Source organism: Amblyraja radiata, chromosome 1 (assembly GCF_010909765.2).
Source record: "Amblyraja radiata isolate CabotCenter1 chromosome 1, sAmbRad1.1.pri, whole genome shotgun sequence".
NCBI lineage: Eukaryota > Metazoa > Chordata > Chondrichthyes > Rajiformes > Rajidae > Amblyraja > Amblyraja radiata.
This window is the reverse complement of record NC_045956.1, coordinates 62,286,395-62,306,215: the sequence shown is the minus strand read 5'-3', so window position 1 is coordinate 62,306,215 and position 19,821 is coordinate 62,286,395. Positions and strand designations below refer to the sequence as shown.

General features: G+C 44.7%; 1 protein-coding gene, 2 long non-coding RNA genes and 1 pseudogene across 3 annotated transcripts in view; all 4 read right to left on the bottom strand.

The window, feature by feature from the left end:
* Nucleotides 1–19,821, bottom strand: part of LOC116979043 (probable E3 ubiquitin-protein ligase HERC4) — an 84,968-nt gene that overhangs the window by 37,234 nt on the left and 27,913 nt on the right. Inside the window, exons 10-14 of the mRNA XM_033030494.1 lie at nt 18,480–18,536; nt 17,558–17,663; nt 11,562–11,648; nt 7,092–8,987; nt 4,899–5,039 (exon numbers count right to left, since the gene is read on the bottom strand). Coding sequence (XP_032886385.1) covers nt 4,899–5,039; nt 7,092–8,987; nt 11,562–11,648; nt 17,558–17,663; nt 18,480–18,536 — 2,287 coding nt within the window. The remainder of the gene's footprint in view (nt 1–4,898; nt 5,040–7,091; nt 8,988–11,561; nt 11,649–17,557; nt 17,664–18,479; nt 18,537–19,821) is intronic.
* LOC116983673 lies at nt 3,144–3,234 on the bottom strand (annotated as a pseudogene).
* Nucleotides 8,637–11,634, bottom strand: LOC116974425. The gene is made up of 3 exons (XR_004412359.1): nt 11,562–11,634; nt 9,086–9,178; nt 8,637–8,987 (listed from the first exon to the last, which is right to left on the bottom strand). It is a non-coding gene; the product is annotated as an uncharacterized LOC116974425 (long non-coding RNA).
* On the bottom strand, nt 16,187–18,532 carry LOC116974412. The gene is made up of 3 exons (XR_004412357.1): nt 18,480–18,532; nt 17,558–17,663; nt 16,187–16,310 (listed from the first exon to the last, which is right to left on the bottom strand). It is a non-coding gene; the product is annotated as an uncharacterized LOC116974412 (long non-coding RNA).

Sequence of the window (19,821 nt, the reverse complement as noted above, 5' to 3'; positions counted from 1 at the left end):
GACTTCATGTCTACTATGCTTAACCAAACATTAAAACACAATATTATTTGCAGATGTAATCATCCTATCCAGTCACAATATGTAGTGACTGAACCCGTTGGCTGACCAGCGCCTTGAGGATAACTACCTTATGAGAGCCGAGCCAACTAAGGATGTAGCTGGAGCCCCCTGGTGAAAATAGTGTTAATACCACATCAATATCTCATACTGCCCTGTGCTTGTCCTGGGAGAACTTATGTCAAAAATATCCTTTATAACTCGATATTAGGGGGTGAAACCCGCCAGTGGGTCCCTAGTGCTGCAGTAAATAAGATGGGAAAGCATGTTGGGCACAGTTAATGGTCCTATAACTTAATTTTGTCAAAGACCCATTTGAAACGAACTCCAAGCTGTCAGTTTGCTGTGCCGTATTAGGTGTAACTTAAGTATTTAAACACTTCCCATTTCCTGAAGAGGAAATGTAATGCTTTCCTTTCTTGGTGCTATCCCTGCATTTGCAGCGAGCACAGACATGAATTGGACTGACAATCCGATCGCAGGATCGGTCCACTCAGAATCTATGTGAATAATTGATTTATAAAGGCTGGTTTACCGATCCACAGGCTAAACCAGCAAATTTTATGTTAAGAATAACCATAAAAGGTTGTATTCTTATTCCCGACAAAGCGGGAAGCATAGCTGCATATGACAGTCAGACAGAACGTTGGTACTGAATAATATGCATCTTTCAATACAATACAATACGGTTTTATTCGTCACAGTGCACATAAAGTGCAAGTGAAATGAATTTACCAGCAGCGGTACAATGATAAAGAACACACAATACACAATAAAAATGTAACACAAACATCCACCACAGCATTCATCACGGTCGGGACCTCAACCCTCCACAGCCATCGCTGCGGGCGTCCAGATGTGCAGACAAGGTAAGTCCAGATAAGCCCTGAATCGGTGCCTCCCCACCTGAGACCGCGGCTTCAAGATGGTGTAGGCCGCAGGCCGGCGGTCGAAGATTTAAAGTCCCCGCCGCGCCGCAGCCAGAAGCACCGCAGACCGCAGGGCCGGCAGTCGAAGCTCCCCTCCAGGGGTGATGGTAAGTTCACGCCGCACCCGCGGTAGAAGTAGGCAGCGGGCCGGCCGATGGAGCTTCTTCGTCCCCCCGGGTCCCCCACGAGGGATCCAGGGCTGCAGACGCCGCGCCAGCTAGAGCTCTGCAGGCCGCGGCTTCAGGCTGCCGGGGGCCAGCGAAATGGAGCGCTCCCCTCCGGCTAGCCCCAGCGAGGGCTCGTCCGCTCCACGCCGTGAGTCCGCCTGCGCCCGCCACAGAAGCCCCAGGCGCGTCTCCGGTAAAGGCCCGCCCGATCCTCGCTGTTAGGCCAAGGGGGAGGCGACCTGGAAAAAGTCGCCTCTCCGTGGAGGAGGTGAACGAAACGGTTTCCCCCTTACCCCCCCACACCACCCCCCACATAAAACACACAAAGAAACATTAAAAACACATTTTAAAACATACTACAAAAATAAAAAAAGTTGAAAAAACGAACACGCTGCTGGCAGGGCGCCGGCTTGCAGCGCCCCCACCCCCCCAGATCTATACTTGCCATATAACATCCTTTGGAAACCAATTGCTTAGCAGTACTGAATGTTTCCATTTTTAAATGTTTATACTGGACATAGGAATTTAGTCGGATTAGATCAAGAATGACTCGACACCCACCATCCTTCTTTTACTTGGGAAATATATTAGACACAAACTGCTGAGGCTGATGAACCGTCTTTTCAATTACACCTTTTGTGAATAATGTTTCAATTTCATCATTTACCTGTAAAGTTTCTGTTTTTGAAAACACCAATTTCCAACGGTGTATGTTGAGTGGGTGGATGTAATTCAAAAATAAATTCAATTCGAAACCCCTGAATCCTGTCCAGTATAAACGGATCTGATGTTATGCAGCACCATTCATTGTAAAACAATTGCAATCTACCCCCCACTGGTGATTGGTCTATAGAGGATATGTCCTAGACAAGTCCAGCTGCTCGTACCTCCATGGTTGCTGGGTTCTTTTGCCTCCGAATTTTAGTGGGAGTATGCACTGGTGCACACCAATGGCATAGTGATGGGAGAGCCCGGCTTGGTCCTTGCCCCGCACCAGCATCTGTGAACCGTCTGAAGGGGTATGGTCGACGAGGCGGCATCCTGCTAGTCGGATGTGCCTTGATAAGGCCGACCGTCTTCGCCTCGTCATCTAAGTCCTTGACTTGCTTAGCCAGGTCTTCTCCAAACAACAAGTTTGGTGGCTGTATGTTTGATGATCTGCACAGTGCAGCAAACTTCAGATTTAATGTCGGTCTGATGGCGTTCTTTCTCAGGCAGTTAATCTCGAAGTGAGCGTTACACAGCAGGCCCAATGTATCCTGCAGTGTGTCCAGTAGTGGTGCCCCTTCGACTGACCGCCCAAATGCCGTTATGCCCGATCCGATAAGTTTTAATACTTTCTGCAGCCTTAGATCCTGCGATCGCATGGTTGCAACCATTTGCCCCGAGGTAGCCTGGTTCACGGTGGGCACTCTGAGTGAGGCACAATTTACAGGTGTTTCATAGCGTTTGGATGTTTCTTCCATTATTGATTCTTGGAACTGGTGAGAGGTCATATAGTTGATGTTGTTAGCCAAATTCCTCCATTGCCTCACCAGTTCCTGCCGGTATGGCGAATTTGCTTGCCACATCCGGCACACCTGGAACTATGCTCTCGTGCCTTGGGGTATGCTCCTCCGCTATACCTCCAACATCAGGGTCAGTGCCATACTGCCCTGGCTCTCCTTCCTCTTGCATGAGGGAGGCTTCATGCAGCCCTTGACATGGCGCTGCTGGTATGGGCCTCATGTAGACCCGCGGAGGTATGGTTCCTCCTGTTGGTACGGGTCTTCCCTGTATAGACCTCTGCTGGAGGTTGCTGCCGTGGGCTGATGGGGTGGCCCATGAGTATAGTACTCACGTTGGAAAACGTCATGATGGAGCATTCTTTCCATAAGGTGCTCCCAGACATCTTTACGTCGCGAAAGCCATTCCTGGCCATAATACTGAGCCTGCCCTGAAAGACAACTCTGGACAATTTTTGTGCTTGGATCCTTAGCATTGTGCTGCTTTACATCGTTAGATCTCATCCATTTGTGTGTTGTAAGGCCACTAGGGCCCCTTCATCCTTATCAAGGGAAAATGCTATTTTCATACAACACATGACCCAAACACATGTTATCATTATCATTAGTACCAACAAGTGTAATTATTGCCAACTTGTAGATGGTCCCATATTTTCCCTGAGCCCGACTTGGGTCTCGGATTTTACTCTGTCCAACTTTCATGCTGCCACCAGCTTCAGTGAACTGTTTACTGTCAACGAAGGCGTGGGGTTTTTTGTGTTGTTGCCACAACGACGAAGCTTTGCTCTTTAATGGTACCTCAATTGGCCTGACAACTTTGCTTCTTATCCAGATTTTTACTTGTTGAATAGGATTTTACCTTAAGAGATAGTTCAGCGGCTTATTTTAATGTCACCACCGAAGCGGTTTTATTCCCATCATTTATAGCATGAGGGGAACTCTAGCCCCTTCCGGGTATTTTACACCTTCGTTTGCGAGGATTCCCTTGTGTCCATACGTATTTATTCCAGTACGTTCCACAGACATGCTTTTAGAATTTTTTGAAGTTGGTTACACTGACCACTGGTACTCTTTCATAGATAGAGGATTTTTGGACAGCCATGACCAGGTGCTGCAACCAGAGTTTCCTGAAGAGACCTTCGAATATAAAGCTCCCTTACTGGAGCATATCCTGCTGGAGCTGTGCTCAACAGCCTTACTTGGCTTTATGCCTTGGGGTATGCTTTCCAATACCTCCAACCTCAGTGACAGAATAACTCTGCCCTAGTAGGCTCAAATCTATTTCATGAGGGAGACATAATGCAGCCGGTCTACAGGTGCTGCTGCCGTGCCCCCCCAAGAGGACCCGTGGATATAAAGCTCCTGTTCCTGGAGCTGATTTTCTCTATACAGCCCTTACCTGAAGCTGCTGCCACGGCCCTTGGGGTGACCTCTTGGGTATGAAGCTCCTCCTGGAGCCTGTCGTGATGGAGTATCCCTTCTATCAGGTGCTCCATCTTACCAGACGTCCACAGACGTCGTTTTTATTGGGAGGTGTATCCTCCTGGCCCGATTCACGGGTTTGATTTTGTGTGGCACTTCTCCCCCCCCCCCCCCCCGGGTTTGCCACGGTGCAGTCGGCACTCTAATACCGTAAGTACTTACCCCTCCATGGGAACCTCCGCGGTCTGGAAGTCGCTGACTGCCTTGTCAGCGGCTGGAGTAACGCACCCGACGTCCGCCGGCTCCCGCGTTTGCGGTCTGGACTTGGGTCTTCCCACAGCCCAATGACGGTTTCCCCGTGGCTCGACCGGACTGCGCTACTATAGCCAACAGGAAACCTCTGTAAGAGGAGGTTCCTGCAGGAAAAACACAACCTGGTAAGTATTGAAACTTACCTGCAGGTTTTTAACTTACCGCAGGCAGGAATGAGTTGCCTGCCAGACCGGTGCCTCGCCAGTGCGGAAGACGTAATGATACGCATGCGGACTGGCGGGGCTTCTTCACGGAATCACTCACGTGACTCAGAAGTAAAATTACCCCCCATATCTCCCTTAAACATTGGGCCAAATGCAGGCAAATAGGACCAGTTTTAATATGAATCTGAGGGGCAGCAGAGGGTGGTATGTATATGGAACGAGCCGCCAGAGGAGGTAGTTGAGGCAGGTACAATAACAATATTTGAAAGGCATTTGGACAGGTACGTGGGTAGGAAAGGTTCAGAGGGAAACAGGACATGTCTACCATTCTGATTCCCTTACCCATTCCGGGAACCAAACAAGTCTGGATTCATCGTATTGCTTGAGGATCTTTGGTCGACTGCAAAATTCCTCGGCAATAACAGAGAAGAACTCCCGTGAAACTCCACCTTCGTCAATGGCGATCTCACCTGTAAATATGACCTGAGAAGGTTGGAATGAATGGGAACAGAGTTAAATTTTAAATAATCTTATTTTCTTTCAGATTTACAGCTTCTCAATTGTCTTCTCTTAAATCCTTTACACAACCACTGTGTATTTAATAAAAGACCTCTGATGGTTATCAAACAATATCTGACCCTCAGCTACATAAAGAGATAGAGAGTAGAAACAAACAACTGCAGGTTAATACACAAAAGACACAAAGTGCTGGAATAACTCCGCAGGCCAGGCAACATCTCTGGGGAACATGGGTCTCCAGAGATGTTTTGGGTGTAGAACCTCTTTCATACTGATTGTAGAGGGGGGGGGGGGGGGGGGGAAGCTGGAAAGGGGGAAAGGCAGGACAAAACATGGCATGCAACAGGTGGACATAGGCGAGAGGAGGTTTTGTTTGGCAGATGGTTAGAACTGTCTTGGGAAAGCAGCCACCATAATCAATACATTGAAGGACATTCTTCAGCGGGTCTTTCACTCTTCTTCCCACTCCTGTCGGGCAGAAGACACAGGAGCTTGAAAGCAAACACCACTACTGAGGAACAGCTGCTTCCCCTCTGTTATCAGGCTCCTAAATGATTCTCCGATTAGTTAAGGGGTAGTCATAACCTTCGAACCTACCTCCTAGTGGACGCTAGACTTTTTCCCAGTAACTTTTCAATGTAGGGGGGCAAAACAGTGGTGCAGTGGTAGAGTTGCTGGGGCACCAGAGGCCCGGGTTTGATCCTGACTATAGATGCTGGCTGTATGGAGTTTGTATGTTCACCCTGTGACCACATGGGTTTTCTCCAGGTGATTCGGTTTCCTCTCTCACTCCAAAGACGTAGAATTTTGCAGGTTAATTGGCTTTGATAAGTTGTAAAATTGTCCCTAGTGTGTGTATGTTAGTGTACGGGATGATTGCTGGACAGTGTGGACAGAGTGGGCTGAAGGGCCTGTTTCCATGCAGTATCGATAAAGTCTAAACTGTAATACTATGACGCGGTAAAACTATATTTTGAATTCTGGTATTTTTCTATTTGTAGTACCTGCTGTACTTGTCCTCATGTATGGTATATCTGATTTAAATGGGTAGCACGCAGATAAAAGCTTTTCACTTTGGTACACACAACAATAATAAGCCAATAGCAACATGTCTTTACATAGTCATACATCATCGAAACAGGCCCTTCAGCCGAACTTGACCACATCGACCAACATGTCCCATCTACACTAGACCCACATGAAATACAGGAAGATCCTCAAGCAATATGAATTACAGATACAGATTAATTTCTTCCCCAAGGAGGTGATTCCCTTTCATATGTTCTTGGAGCAGAATTGGGCCATTTGGCCCATTCAATCATGGCTGATCAATCTTTCTTTCTCAACCCCATTCTCCTGCCTTCTCCCCATAACCTGTGACACCCTTACTAATCAAGAATCTGTCAATCTTTGCCTTAAACATATCCATTGACTTGGCCTCCACAATTGTCTGTGGCAATGAGTTCCACAGATTCACCACCCTCTGACTAAAGAAATTCCTCCTCATCTCCTTTCTAAAGGTACGTCCTTTTATTCTGAGGCTGTGCCCTCTGGTCCTAGACTCTCCCACTAGTGGAAACATTCTCTCCACATCCACTCTATCCAGGCCTTTCACAATTAGATAAGTTTCAATGAGGTCCCCCCTCATACTTCTTAAACTCCAGCAGATATGAGCCAGTGCCGTCAAACGCTTATCATATGTTAACCAAATTATTCCTAGGATCATTCTTGTAAACCTCCTTTTATTTTATTAGTACCATAGGGAATCTTAAACTTATTTTTAAGTAAAGTCAATTGTTATGTAAGCAGGAGGGAGATCGATTTACACACATCAAGCTCCCAGAAAACAAAAATAAAAATGTGATTTTTACGAAAAAATGCATTTTTTACCAGAAAATTGTGACCCAATGCAGTTGCATTTTTGGATCGTAGTTGTGTCAATGTGTTTTGAAGGATCTCGTTTCTGTTGATATGTAGAAAACATCTGTTAATATTTAAAATCCTATCAGCAATTGCCAGTGCCCTTTCAAGGACATCGGGAGTAATTTCAAAGTCAAAATAGAAAGAGTCATCCACCCAATCGTCCTCTTCAGCAGTTGAATTAAATTCAAAATCGACATCAGTGGAGTTCTCGTCGATCCCACCAGATAACTCAAGGCTTAGTGCAGGGGCAGGAACGATCCCATTCGAGTCATTAGTGTTACCAGTAGACGACTCAATAGTCCTGGCAGATGTAGCAATGATTTCGGTCAATGATTCTGGGTTCCGTGTAGAAATCTCAATCATCCCAGTAGATGTTTCAGTGCTCCCATTATCTCCAGCTGAGATTTCAATTATCCCAGTAGATGCCTCAGTGTTCCCAGTGGATGTTTCAATGTTCGCAGCACATGTCTCAGTGTTCCCAGTCAATGTTTCAGTGCTCCCATTATCTCCAGCTGAGGCTTCAATGATCTCAGTAAGTGAATCACTGATCCCAGTTGAGATTTCAATTATCCCAGTAGCTATCTCAGTAGCTGTTTCGGAGTTCCCATTTGGTACATCATTCATCCTGGCACATGGCTCAGTGTTCCCAGTCGATGTTTCAGTGCTCTCATTATCTCCAGCTGACATTTCAATCATCCCAGTAGATATCTCAATGTTCCCAGTGGATGTCTCAGTGCTTGCAGTCAAGACATCATTGATCTGAGTAGGGCCATTAGTGTTCCTCTGTGGGGCATCAACAATCCCGATAGGTTCGTCAGTTACACTGGTAGAAATATCAAACTCCAAACTATGATCGATATCTGTGAATGTACTGTTCTGCATAGAGACTTCAATGTTTGCGCTGGAAGCATCAAGAATACTGTTAGATGCATCAGTGTTTCCAGCTGAGAGATCTATGATCCCAGCAGATGCATTAGGGTTCCCAGTTGAGGCTTCAATGGCCCTTGTAGGTATTTCTGTGTTCTCATTTGAGACTTCTATGATTCCAGTAGATGTATCGGTATCTTCAGCTGATGCTTCAACAATCCCAGTAGATGTATCAGTATCTCCAGCAGAAGCCTCAATCATCCCAGTAGATGTATCAGTATCTCCAGCAGAAGCCTCAATGATCCCAGTAGATGTATCGGTAACTGCAGCTGATGCTTCAATCCCAGTAGATGTATCAGTATCTCCAGCAGAAGCCTCAACGATCCCAGTAGATGTATCAGTATCTCCAGCAGAAGCCTCAATGATCCCAGTAGATGTATCAGTATCTCCAGCAGAAGCCTCAATGATCCCAGTAGATGTATCAGTATCTCCAGCAGAAGCCTCAATGATCCCAGTAGATGTATCGGTATCTTCAGCTGATGCTTCAACAATCCCAGTAGATGTATCAGTATCTCCAGCAGAAGCCTCAACGATCCCAGTAGATGTATCAGTATCTCCAGCAGAAGCCTCAATGATCCCAGTAGATGTATCAGTATCTCCAGCAGAAGCCTCAATGATCCCAGATGTATCAATATCACCAGTAGAAGCCTCAACGATCCCAGTAGATGAATCAATATCTCCAGCAGAAGCCTCAACGATCCCAGTAGATGTATCAGTATCTCCAGCAGAAGCCTTAATGATCCCAGTAGATGTATCGGTATCTTCAGCTGATGCTTCAATGATCCCAGTAGATGTATCAGTATCTCCAGCAGAAGCCTCAATGATCCCAGTAGATGAATCAGTATCTCCAGCAGAAGCCTCAACGATCCCAGTAGATGTATCAGTATCTCCAGCAGAAGCCTCAACGATCCCAGTGGATGTAACAGTATCTCCAGCAGAAGCAACAATGTTTTCAGTACATGCATCCATTTCTAAACCAGCAGGTACATTGATAATCCCAGCAGATGCATTAGTGCTGTTAATATTGCCCAATATTATACCGTAATCAGTGATATTCTCATTCTGCAAGAAATAAAACAACATTAGAATTTTTTTTTCTATACAATCTAATGAGAAACCTATAATTGTAATATAAACCAGATCAATAGAATAAGACTTACAGAAATACTCAGCTGACAGATTATCGTAAAAATCTTAACTTTGGTTTCCATATTAAAAATACAAGGGTAGGGAATTAGTTCTAGCAATGCTTTCTGTGAAAATAAAAGGAAATTAACAATTGAGATTTGTACTTTTTCATTAGTATTTGTAACATTCTGTATTTGACTGTCATCGTTTATACCAGTGCTTCTTAAACTGGTGAATGGTTCACCAAAGGATGAATGAAATTATTTTGGGGTGAATTAAACTAGAGGGGTGAATGAAGGGTGAATGATTTAATTTATTCAGATATTATACACAAGGGAGAATGAGACGAAAATTACCAAATAACACAGGAAAATATAGTCAAGGGCGAATGAAATTTAGTGATAAAGACTCAAGGGTGAATGATACTGAAATCGTTTAAGAAGCACTGGATGTTAAGTTCATGTTCATTTATTGTCACATACACCAATTGGTGTAGTGAAATTCACTGGCCAGGTCAGTCATACAATTTAAAAAAAGCAACAGACTCAGAAAACACATTTTAACATAAACATCCAGCACAGTGACTCCTACACATTCCTCACTGTGATAGAAGGCGAAAATAAAGTTCCAAGTCCTTCTCTTGTTGTTCTTACTTAGTTGGGGGCCTCGAGCCCCCACGTTGACGGGACGGTCTTGAGTCCCGCAGCTGGCGGCTTTCGGCCCTCCACGTCGAGGCGTTCAGCTCCCGCATCGGGGGGTGGGGGCTTATACTATAAGCTCTTCTCTCTGTCTTATCTTAGTGACAGTACAAATGCAATGAAGCAAAGTACTGTACAGGCAAGGGAGTCCTGCCAAGATGCTTCTGCATTAATGAACCAATAGTAAATGTAATAAATGTAAAGAACATAACAGACTGCAGATGCTGGAATATAGAGCAAAAGAAAGAAGGCAGCATCTGTGGAGGGGAATAGACAGGCGATGTTTCTCCCATTTCCCAAATATTTTAACTCCCCTACCCATTCCCACATTGACCTTTCAGTCCAGGGCCACCTCCATTGCCCAAGACAGTTCACACTTAAATTGGGGGAACAGCTCCACACATTTAGCTTGGGTAGCTTACAACCTAATGGTATGAATGTTGAATTCTCAAAATTATAGGTAATTCCTACAAACACTCCACCGCACCCCCCCCCCCCGCCCCTCTCCCTCTCCCCCCGCCCCTCTCCCCCCCCGCCCCTCTCCCCCCCACATATACTCAGTTAACCAGTTCCACACTTCACAACAATGTATCCCTTTTGCGATCACACCGTCTCTAGCCAACAATCAGCCTATCAGGGAACCTCCCTGCCTGAGGTCATCTGTTGCCGGGGTTGATTTGTCCTGGTCTTTACTTGCTTCCAGTCAAAAAATGTCACATATCCATTTTCTCCAGAGATGCTGCCTGACTCACTAAGTTACTCCAGTACTTTGTGTCTATCTTTGGCATAAACCAGCATTTACAGTTTATTTTTATTGCATAGATGATGTTTTGATGGCGATTGATGGAGTTGATTGATGGAGTTGAGAGGACATAACTGGTAGAGATAGGGAGGGGAAGGGGCGGTGACGTGCTGAGCTCCAGCACTTTGTTTTTTTTACTCAAGATTCCAGCATCTGCAGTTCCTTATGTCTCCCTCCATAGACACTGTCTGCCCCACTGAGTTCCTCAAGTAAATTTGTACGTTCTTTTCGCTTTAACTTAATGTTTATAACTCGTTCAAAGTGCTGTATTGAAGAGATCTGAAATAAAGTGTAGAAAGGAACTGCAGATGCTGGTTTACACCAAACACAGAAACAAAATGCTGGAGTAACCCAACATGTCAGGCAGCATCTCTGGAGAAAAGGAATTGGTGACGTTTCGGATTGAGACCCTTCTTCAGACTGAGACCCAGGGGCGAGGGAAACTAGAGATATGAAAAGGTACAAAGAACAAATTGATGAAAAGTATTAAAAGAACAAATCAAAGCCAGCATTGATGATCAAGGAAAGGTGGAGCCCACAATGGTCCATTGTTGGCTGTGGAAAAGGTGATAATGAGGGGATATGAATGGTGAAATTAATCAGGCTGACGGTGAAACTAGTAGGAAGACTAGGGTGGGAAGGGGGGGGGGGGGGGGGGGGGGAGGGAAGAGAGAGGGAATGCAAGGGTTACCTGAAATTAGAGAAATCAGACTCATACCGCTGGGTTGTAAGCTTCCCAAGCAAAACATGAAGTGCTGTTCCTCCAATTTGCGTTTAGCCTCGTTCTGACAATGGAGGAGGTCCAGAACAGAAAGGTCAGTGTGGGAATGGGAGGGGGAGTTAAAGTGTTTGGCAACCGGGAGATCACAAAGGCCAAGGCGGACTGAGCGTAGGTGTTCAGTGAAACGATCGCCCAATCTGTGCTTGGTCTTGCCAATATACAGGAATCCACTCCTAGAAACGCCGATATATAGGAATAAATATTGGGCATCAGTTATCTGAACTCACACAGTAGACACGTGTGTCACCAAAAACTTCTTGTGCACAGATGTAGAATTTGTTCTCCTGGTATTTAGGCTTTCTGGTGGAATTGATCTGTGAACAGAGAAATAAAAACTCTTACTTTATTAACATTTTAAATAACTTTTGTAAAGCGTGCAATTAGATTATCTTCAGTAGGCCCTTGGTGAATCCCATGCTAATGTTGACATCAAGAGGTGCATTTTGAGTTCCTTTTGAGTTTTGGTCATCCTGCTGTATGAAAGATGTTGTCAAGCTGGAAAGGGTGCAGAGAGGATTTATGAGGATGTTGCCAGGACTTGAGGGCCTGAGCTAAAGGGAGAGGTTGGGTAGGCTAGGACTTTATTACTTGGAGCACAGGAGGATGAGGGGTGATGTTATTGAGGTGTATAAAATCATGAGGGGAATAGATAGGGTAAATGCAGGTCTTTGAACCAGGATAGGGATATTAAGAATAAGAAGACAGTTTTAGGGTGAGAGGGGAAAGAGTTAATAAAAAACTGAGAAGTATCGTTTTCACTCAGAGGGTGGTGGGTATATGGAACGTGCTGCCAGAGGAGGTAGTTGAGGCAGGTACTATAAAAACATTTAAAAGACATTTGGACATGGATAGGAAAGGTTTAGAGGAATAGAGCTAAATGTGGGCAGGTGGGACGAGTGTAGGTGTTGCATCTTGGTTGGCATGGGTATTTTGGGCCGAAGGGCTTGCTTCAATGCTGCGTAACTCAATGATTATTCAGTAATGGTTGTATAGCCATTGTATTAAATAACATTTAATGCATTGAAAGTTCCAGTAATCTATTGGACTAGAGTCCTGAGCTCTGCATCATTGATTCAAAAGATATAAATTCAAACCCCACCTAGGTAGATGAGGAAATTAAATTCAAGTAAATAAAGTAACTTGGGCGTCATGGTGGTGCAGCGGTAGAATTGCTCCCTTACAGCGCTTGCCGCGCCGGAGACCCAGGTTCGATCCCGACTATGGGTGGTATCTGTATGGAGTTTATACATTCTCTCCGTGACCTACTTGGGGTTTTTCTGAGATCTTCGGTTTCCTCCCACACTCCAAAGACGTACAGGTATGTAGGTAAATTGGCTTGGTAACTGTAAAAATAGTCCCTAGTGTGTGTAGGATAGTGTTAATACGCGGAGATTGCTGATCGGCGTGGACCCGGTGGGCCGAAGGGCCTGTTTCCGCTCTGTAACTCCAAACTAAACTAAAAAACTAAACTAACAGAAATTATGGGATTTAAAATTTAAACCAAAAACTTTCAGAGATGGTGATGAAGGCTGTCAAAATATACAGCGGGATATATATCAATTGCAGAAATGGGTAGAGAAATGGCAGATGGAGTTTAATCCGAGCAAGGGCGAGGATTTGCAAAACCCTTTGCAGCATTGACATCCAGAGGGAACTTGGGAGTCCAAGGCGATAGCTCCCTGAAAGTTGCAACAGAGGTTGATTGGGTGGTAAAGAAGGCATATGGCATGGTTGCCTTCATTGGTTGGGGCTTTGTGTATAAGCATCAGGAAGTCATGTTGCTACTTTATAGGAAGGACTGCGTTGAGGCTGCATTTGGAACATTGTTTGCAAGGATGTGGAGGCTTTGAAGAGGGTGTGGAGGAGGTATACCAGAATGTTGCCTGGATTAGAGGGTATTTGCTACAATGACAGGTTGAACAAACTTGGATTGCTTTCTCTGGAGTGTCAAAGGCTATTAAGAGACCTGTTAGAAGTACAGGGTATATATAGTTATGAGAGGCATCGGTAGAGTAGACAGTCAGAACTTTTTTCCCCCCAAGGTGGTAATGCCAAAGATTAGAGGGCACAGCTTTAAGGTGAGAGGGGCAGAATGTAAAGGAGATATGTGGGGTAAGTTTTTTTACACAGGGGGTGGTGGATGCCTGGAACACACTGCCAGGGGGTGGTGATGGAGGCAGATACGATAGTGGTGATTAAGAGGCTTTTAAATAGGCGCATAGATATGCAAGGAAAGGAGAGATATGGATCGCATGCAGGCAGAGGACATTAGTTTAACTTGGCATCATGTTCAGCCCAGACATTATAGGCTGAAGAGTCCCACTCTGTGTTCTATGTTCTATGCTCTAATCTTAGTGGATTGTTGTAAAAATCCTTCTGGCATATTAATACTCTTGGGGGAGGGGGGAGGGGGGGGGGAGGGGAAGGGAATCTGTTCTCCTGATATATGTGACTCCAGTCTGATTAGTTTGATTTAATTCCTCCTTTACTCAGTGGCCCAGCCATGGACAGTAAAAATCACCATTCCCTTACAGTGCTTGAACTTACCCTAAAAAGCCTCTGCAAAATAGCTAGACAACTGTGAAGTTCTTTAGGAAATGTCTCTTGCTTGCTAGAGGTCCCCTGAAGAAGGAAGTGTGATGCACTTCTGTACAAATTCACCAGTTTGTTGAAAAAAAATTCATTGAGGCTACTCCACCACGATTCTGGTTAAAAACAAAGAACAGGTCAGTAAGGTTCATATCAAGGGCTCCACAGTAGCTAGTAGAGTTGCTGCCTCACAGAGCTGGAGATCTGGGTTCGATCATGACCTCGGGTGCTGTTGGGGTAGAGTTTGCATGTAGTCGGGATGGAACCCGGGTCTCTGGCGCTGTAATGCAGCAACTCTACCGCTGCACCACCGTGCCGCACTGAGTTCACCTCGGAAGGTAAAATTGAAGATGAATAGTTTGTAATATGTTTAACCGAAAAGGTTACATACTGCGGTAGCATGATGGGAAAAGAGGCCAACATAGTGAACAGGATGTTAGGAGTGGCAATGAATAGATTCATCAGGTGGTTAGATTCAACAACATAGTGAACTAAACGTAAAATATACATTGGAAGTTTTAAACCAGGCTGAGGACAATAACTAATTGGGAAATAGAGGTGTCCTTTATGGCATCCATTTGTTAGATAAATGGAAGAATGTTTTATCCAGTAACAGGACACAGGAGGTTAAAGATAACAGACAGACAGACAGCAGCAGATCGGACATCTCAGTGACTTGGGGTTACAAGATCGTGCCAGAACGGGGCGACTGTGTGTGCTGTTCCACAAGAGGATCTATTGTACTAATGTAAGGTATGGTCTGAAGAAGGGTCTCGACCCGAAACGTCACCCATTTCTTCTCTCCAGAGACGCTGCCTGACCCACTGAGTTACTCCAGCATTTTGTGTCTACCTTCGATTTAAACCAGCATCTGCAGTTCCTTCCTACACATGAGGTATGGTTTGGTTGGATAGCGTGCAGAACAAGCTTTTCACTGTATCTCTGTACATGTGGCAATAGGATCATAAGAACATAAGTGATAAGAATAGAATTAGGCCATTCGGCCCTTCACGTCTACTCCGCCATTCAATCATGGCTGATCTATCTCTCCCTCCTAACCCCATTCTCCTGCCTTCTCCCCATAACCTCTAACACCAATAAATAGACCAAACAGATAACATTGGGGAAAAACAAAGATGAAAGGCTGCAGACATTGATCAATTGATCCATAGGTGTAATATGCACATGTAGCCATTGTGTCGTGAGAATATAAAAATGCTGTGGGTGCTGCGAATCTTTGAAACACTTTGGATTCTCTCAGGGTGTTTTTCAATGCGTACTGGTGAGGCCATGAATAACCCGACTTGTTGGAGAAATTCACCTCTTGCTCTATGAGATGTTCTTTGTGTCTGTTCCTATCTGTGCCGCAATGAAGAGGGCAACTGGGCCTCACATGTAAGCCAGATTAGGGTACATTAAACACAAAATTCTCTCTGAATCCCTCTGGAGAGTGCTACACTGTTTCTGTTTAATGTCAGAATTCCAGCATCCACACATTTTATTCTTGCATAGAAAATAGAAAGGGACAGCACAGCAACAGGCCCTTCAACCTGCAATGTCTGTGCTGAACATGATGCTAAAATAAACTAACCTCATCTGCCTGCGCATGATCTACATCTCTCCATGTCCTGCATATCCATGTGCCTATTAAAAGTCGCTTAAACATCGTATCTGCGGAGCTTACACATGGGTTTTCTCCCGGTGCTCCAAAGACGTACAGGTTTGTAAGTTTGTAAGTCTGTAAAGTGTCCCTAGTGTGTACAATAGTGCTAGTCTACGGGGTGATTGTTTGTCGGGGTGGACTCGGTGGCTGAAGGGCCTGTTTCCACACTGTATCTCTAAAGTCTCACCTCAGCCTCCGACGCTCCAGAGCAAACCATAAGACCATAAATAAGGCCATTCTGCCCACTGTCTGCTCCGCCATTCGATCATGGCTGATCGTTTTTCCCTCATTCTCCTGCCTTCTCCCCGTAAACCTTTGATGCCAAACAATCCGTCCAACCTCTCCTTGTAGCTAATACCGCCTAATCCATGCAGTATTCTGGTAAACCTCCTCTACACTCTCTCCAAAGCCTCCACATCTATCCTGTAATGGGGCGACCAGAACTGCATGCAATACTCCAAATACGGCATAACCACGCATCAACATTTCCTGGGCCACACATTGTGTTGGGAGAATTCCTTGTGCTCATACCAAGTATCTGCAGTTGGCTTTCTTCCAGAGCCACTATGGCTGTACTCAGAAGACCTGCAAGTTTCACAGAGTTGTTCTCCTCCATCTGGATATCTATGAGTTCTGGCAGAACAAGATAGACTCGAAGAGCTTCCACACCAGCAGGAGACTTGGTCAAGGAGGGAATTAGAATTTCCTCCACTGTGGTCGTGACCTAAAAATCAAAGTGTATGATTAATGTATCATCGTTAAAAATAATATATATTTATATAGCAACGTGATTCAAGAAAATGTCCTTACAAAATTCATACAAAAGTTAATGTTGATCCGTAAAGAAGAGAAGAGTCGAGGAGCTCAAGTATATTGTTCACTGAAAATGGTGTCACAGGTAGATAGGGTAGTGTAGAAGGTTTTTGGCACGTTGTCCTTCGTCAGTCAGGGAATTGAAAATAGACACAAAATGCTGGAGTAATTTAGTGGGTCAGGCAGCATCTCTGGAGAAAAGAAGTAGGTGACATTTCGGGTCGAGACGCTTCTTCACACCAGTCCGAAGAAGGGTGTCAACCCGAAACGTCACTTATTTGTTTTCTCTAGAGATGCTGTCTGACCCTCTGAGCTAATCCGTTTTTTTGTGTCTATCTTCGGTTTAAACCAGCATCTGCAATTCCTTCCAACACACACATTGGTTATAGAAGATAGACACGAAATGATGGTGTAACTCAGCGGGTCATGCAGCAACTCTGGAGAAAAAGAAAAGGTGATGTTTTGGGTCAGAACCCTTCTTCAGACTGAAAGTAGAGGTGGGGTGGGGAATAAACTGGAGATGGGAAAATAAGTTGGGATGTCATATTAGAGTTGTGCAAGATAATGGTGAGGCTGCACTTGGAGTATTGTGTTCAATTTGATCACCCTGCTAATAGGAAGATGCTATTAGCTGGAAAAAGTGCAGAGAAGATTTAAATTGATTTTGCCAGGACTTGATGGCCTGAGCTATAGGGAAAGGCTGAATAGGCTGGGATTTTATTCCTTGGAGTGTGTAACGCTGATAGATAATCTTATAAAGGGGTATAAAATCATGAGGGAATAGATAGGGTGAATGCACAGACTTTTGCGCAGGGTACAAGAATCAAGAACTCGAAGACATCAGTTTAAGCTGAGAGTGGAAAAGTTTAATTGAAACCTGAGGGGCAATGTTTTCACAGAGGGAGGAGGGTATATGGAACGAGTTACCAGAGGATGTAGTGAAGTCTGCTATAATAATAACATTAAAAAGATATTTGGATAGAAACATGGATAGGAAAGGTTTAGAGGAATATGGACTAAACATGGACAAATGGGATGAGCTTAGTTGGGGCATCTTGGTCGCTATGGATGGGTTGGGATAAAGGCCTGTTACCGTGCTGTAGGACTATGAGTTGTACTTTTCAGGTGCAGAGTGATTGATTCAATCGTTACAATTACCTCTTGCAAAAGTATGGGATGTTTTCCCAGTTTCTCGAACCAGAGACTTGCAGCTGACAGGTCGACTCCTGAGGTTTCTCTGCCTGTTTTGAAATGCTCATCCCCACTGTAAGAAGATAATATACCATTAACATTACACAAGAGTTGGTAGTTTAGGGTATATTCTGGTTGGGATGATTCAGAACTTAGTGACATTGTGACAGGACAATAACCACACCCTGAATGTCAGCAAGATGAAAGAGTCAGTTAATGACTTCAGGAAGCATGGTGGAGTACATGCCCCAATCAGCATCAATGGTGCAGATGTGGAAATGGTTGAGAGCTTCACGTTCCTTGGTGTTAATATCACCATGATTTGTTGTGAACCAACCACATAGATGCGACAACCAAGAAAGCACACCAACACCTTGCTGCTGTGACTGACAAGATTTGGCATATCTTCAATGACTCTTACAAACATCCACAGAAGCACCATAGAAAGTATACTGTCAGGTTGCACCACAGATTGCTTTGGGAACAGCTCTGCCCAAGACCTACAATTAACCTACAAACCCGTTTTTGGGATGTGGGAGGAAATTGGAGGAAATCCATGCAATCATAAGGAGAACGTGCAAACTCCACATAGACAGCACCCGAGGTCAGGATCAATCCTGGGTCTCTGCCGCTGTGAGGCAGCGGCTTTTCAGCACCATTGTTGATTGCTACCTCTCTGCTCTATTTAACCGTCATCCTTAATAAAAACATAAGAGATAAAGCAGGCCATTCAGCCACACAAACCTTCCTTACTCTGAACCCAGATCCCTGGAGCTGTGAGGGAGCAGCACTACCTGCTGTGCTGAGCCTACATCTCTGCATCATACACCTACTCTCGGTGAATATATTTCCATGTTCCCACCCTCCATCCAAGACTCTTTACTCTTACCTGACTTCCAAGAAGCTCCCGTTGAGGCATTCAGTGGAGAAAATGTGACCAATCTCCCTGGAAAAAAGTGGACACTGTTTATTGAGATAGAAACATAGAAATATAGAAAATAGGTGCAGGAGTAGGCCATTCGGCCCTTCGAGCCTGCACCGCCATTCGATATGATCATGGCTGATCATCCAACTCAGTATCCCATCCCTGCCTTCTCTCCATACCCCCTGATCCATTTAGCCACAAGGGCCACATCTAACTCCCTCTTAAATATAGCCAATGAACTGGCCTCAACTACCTTCTGTGGCAGAGAATTCCACAGATTCACCACTCTCTGTGTAAAAAATGATTTTCTCAGATCAATGTCAGATGTGGTTATGGTTTAGTCTTTCAATCAAAGAGTGATAAATGCAAACCAGAAAATATAACAGAATGGAACTTTGATTTTGCACCAAAATGCGGTCCTGACCTTCCATCTACCTCATGGAAACCTATGAACTTTCTTTAATCGACCCAAAACATCACCTATTCCTTTTCTCCAGAGATGCTGCCTGACCCACTAAGTTGCTCCAGCATTCTGTATCCATCTTCGGTGTAAACCAGCAACTGCAGTTCCTTCCTAAACTAAACTAAATCCGAGCTCTCTCCCATTCCCGATATCAAATATCAACTTCTGACCTCCTGAGCATTCTGAATATTGAGAACAGAACTCATGAAATCACGTGTACCTTTATAAGACTTTGGTTAGTCTGCTTTTGGAGTATCGCATGCAGTTCTGGTCACATCATTACAAGAAGTCCAGTACGTGGAGGCTTTGGTGTGGGTGCAGAAGAGGTTTACCAGAATGTTGCATGGATTAGAGGGCATTAGCAATAAGAAGCGGTTGGACAATTTGGATTGTTTTCTCTGGAGTTGGGGAGGTTTTGGGGGAGACCTGATAGAAGTTTATAAAATTATGAAACGTTCTGACTGTCTACTTTGTCTATGCCTCTCATAATCTTATATCAGGTCTATCACTGCATAGATAGAATAAAGATACCGCGGGGACAGAAGAGGGAGGGAGAAACTTCTATCAAGTTTCCCCTCAATCTTTGACTCTCCAGAGAAACCATTCCAATACTGTCCGACCACTCCCTGTAGCTAATATCCCCTACTCCAGGCATTATCCTGTAATGGGGGCATTCAGAACTGCACATATTAACCCCAAATGCGGCCTAACTAAAGTCTTACAAAGCTGCATCATGACTTCCTGACTCTTATACCAATGCCTTGGGGTGGAAGATTGCAACCTTCATGTGGTCCGCCCTGTTTCAACTAATGCAATCAACTCTACGTGCACAAACGGAAGATC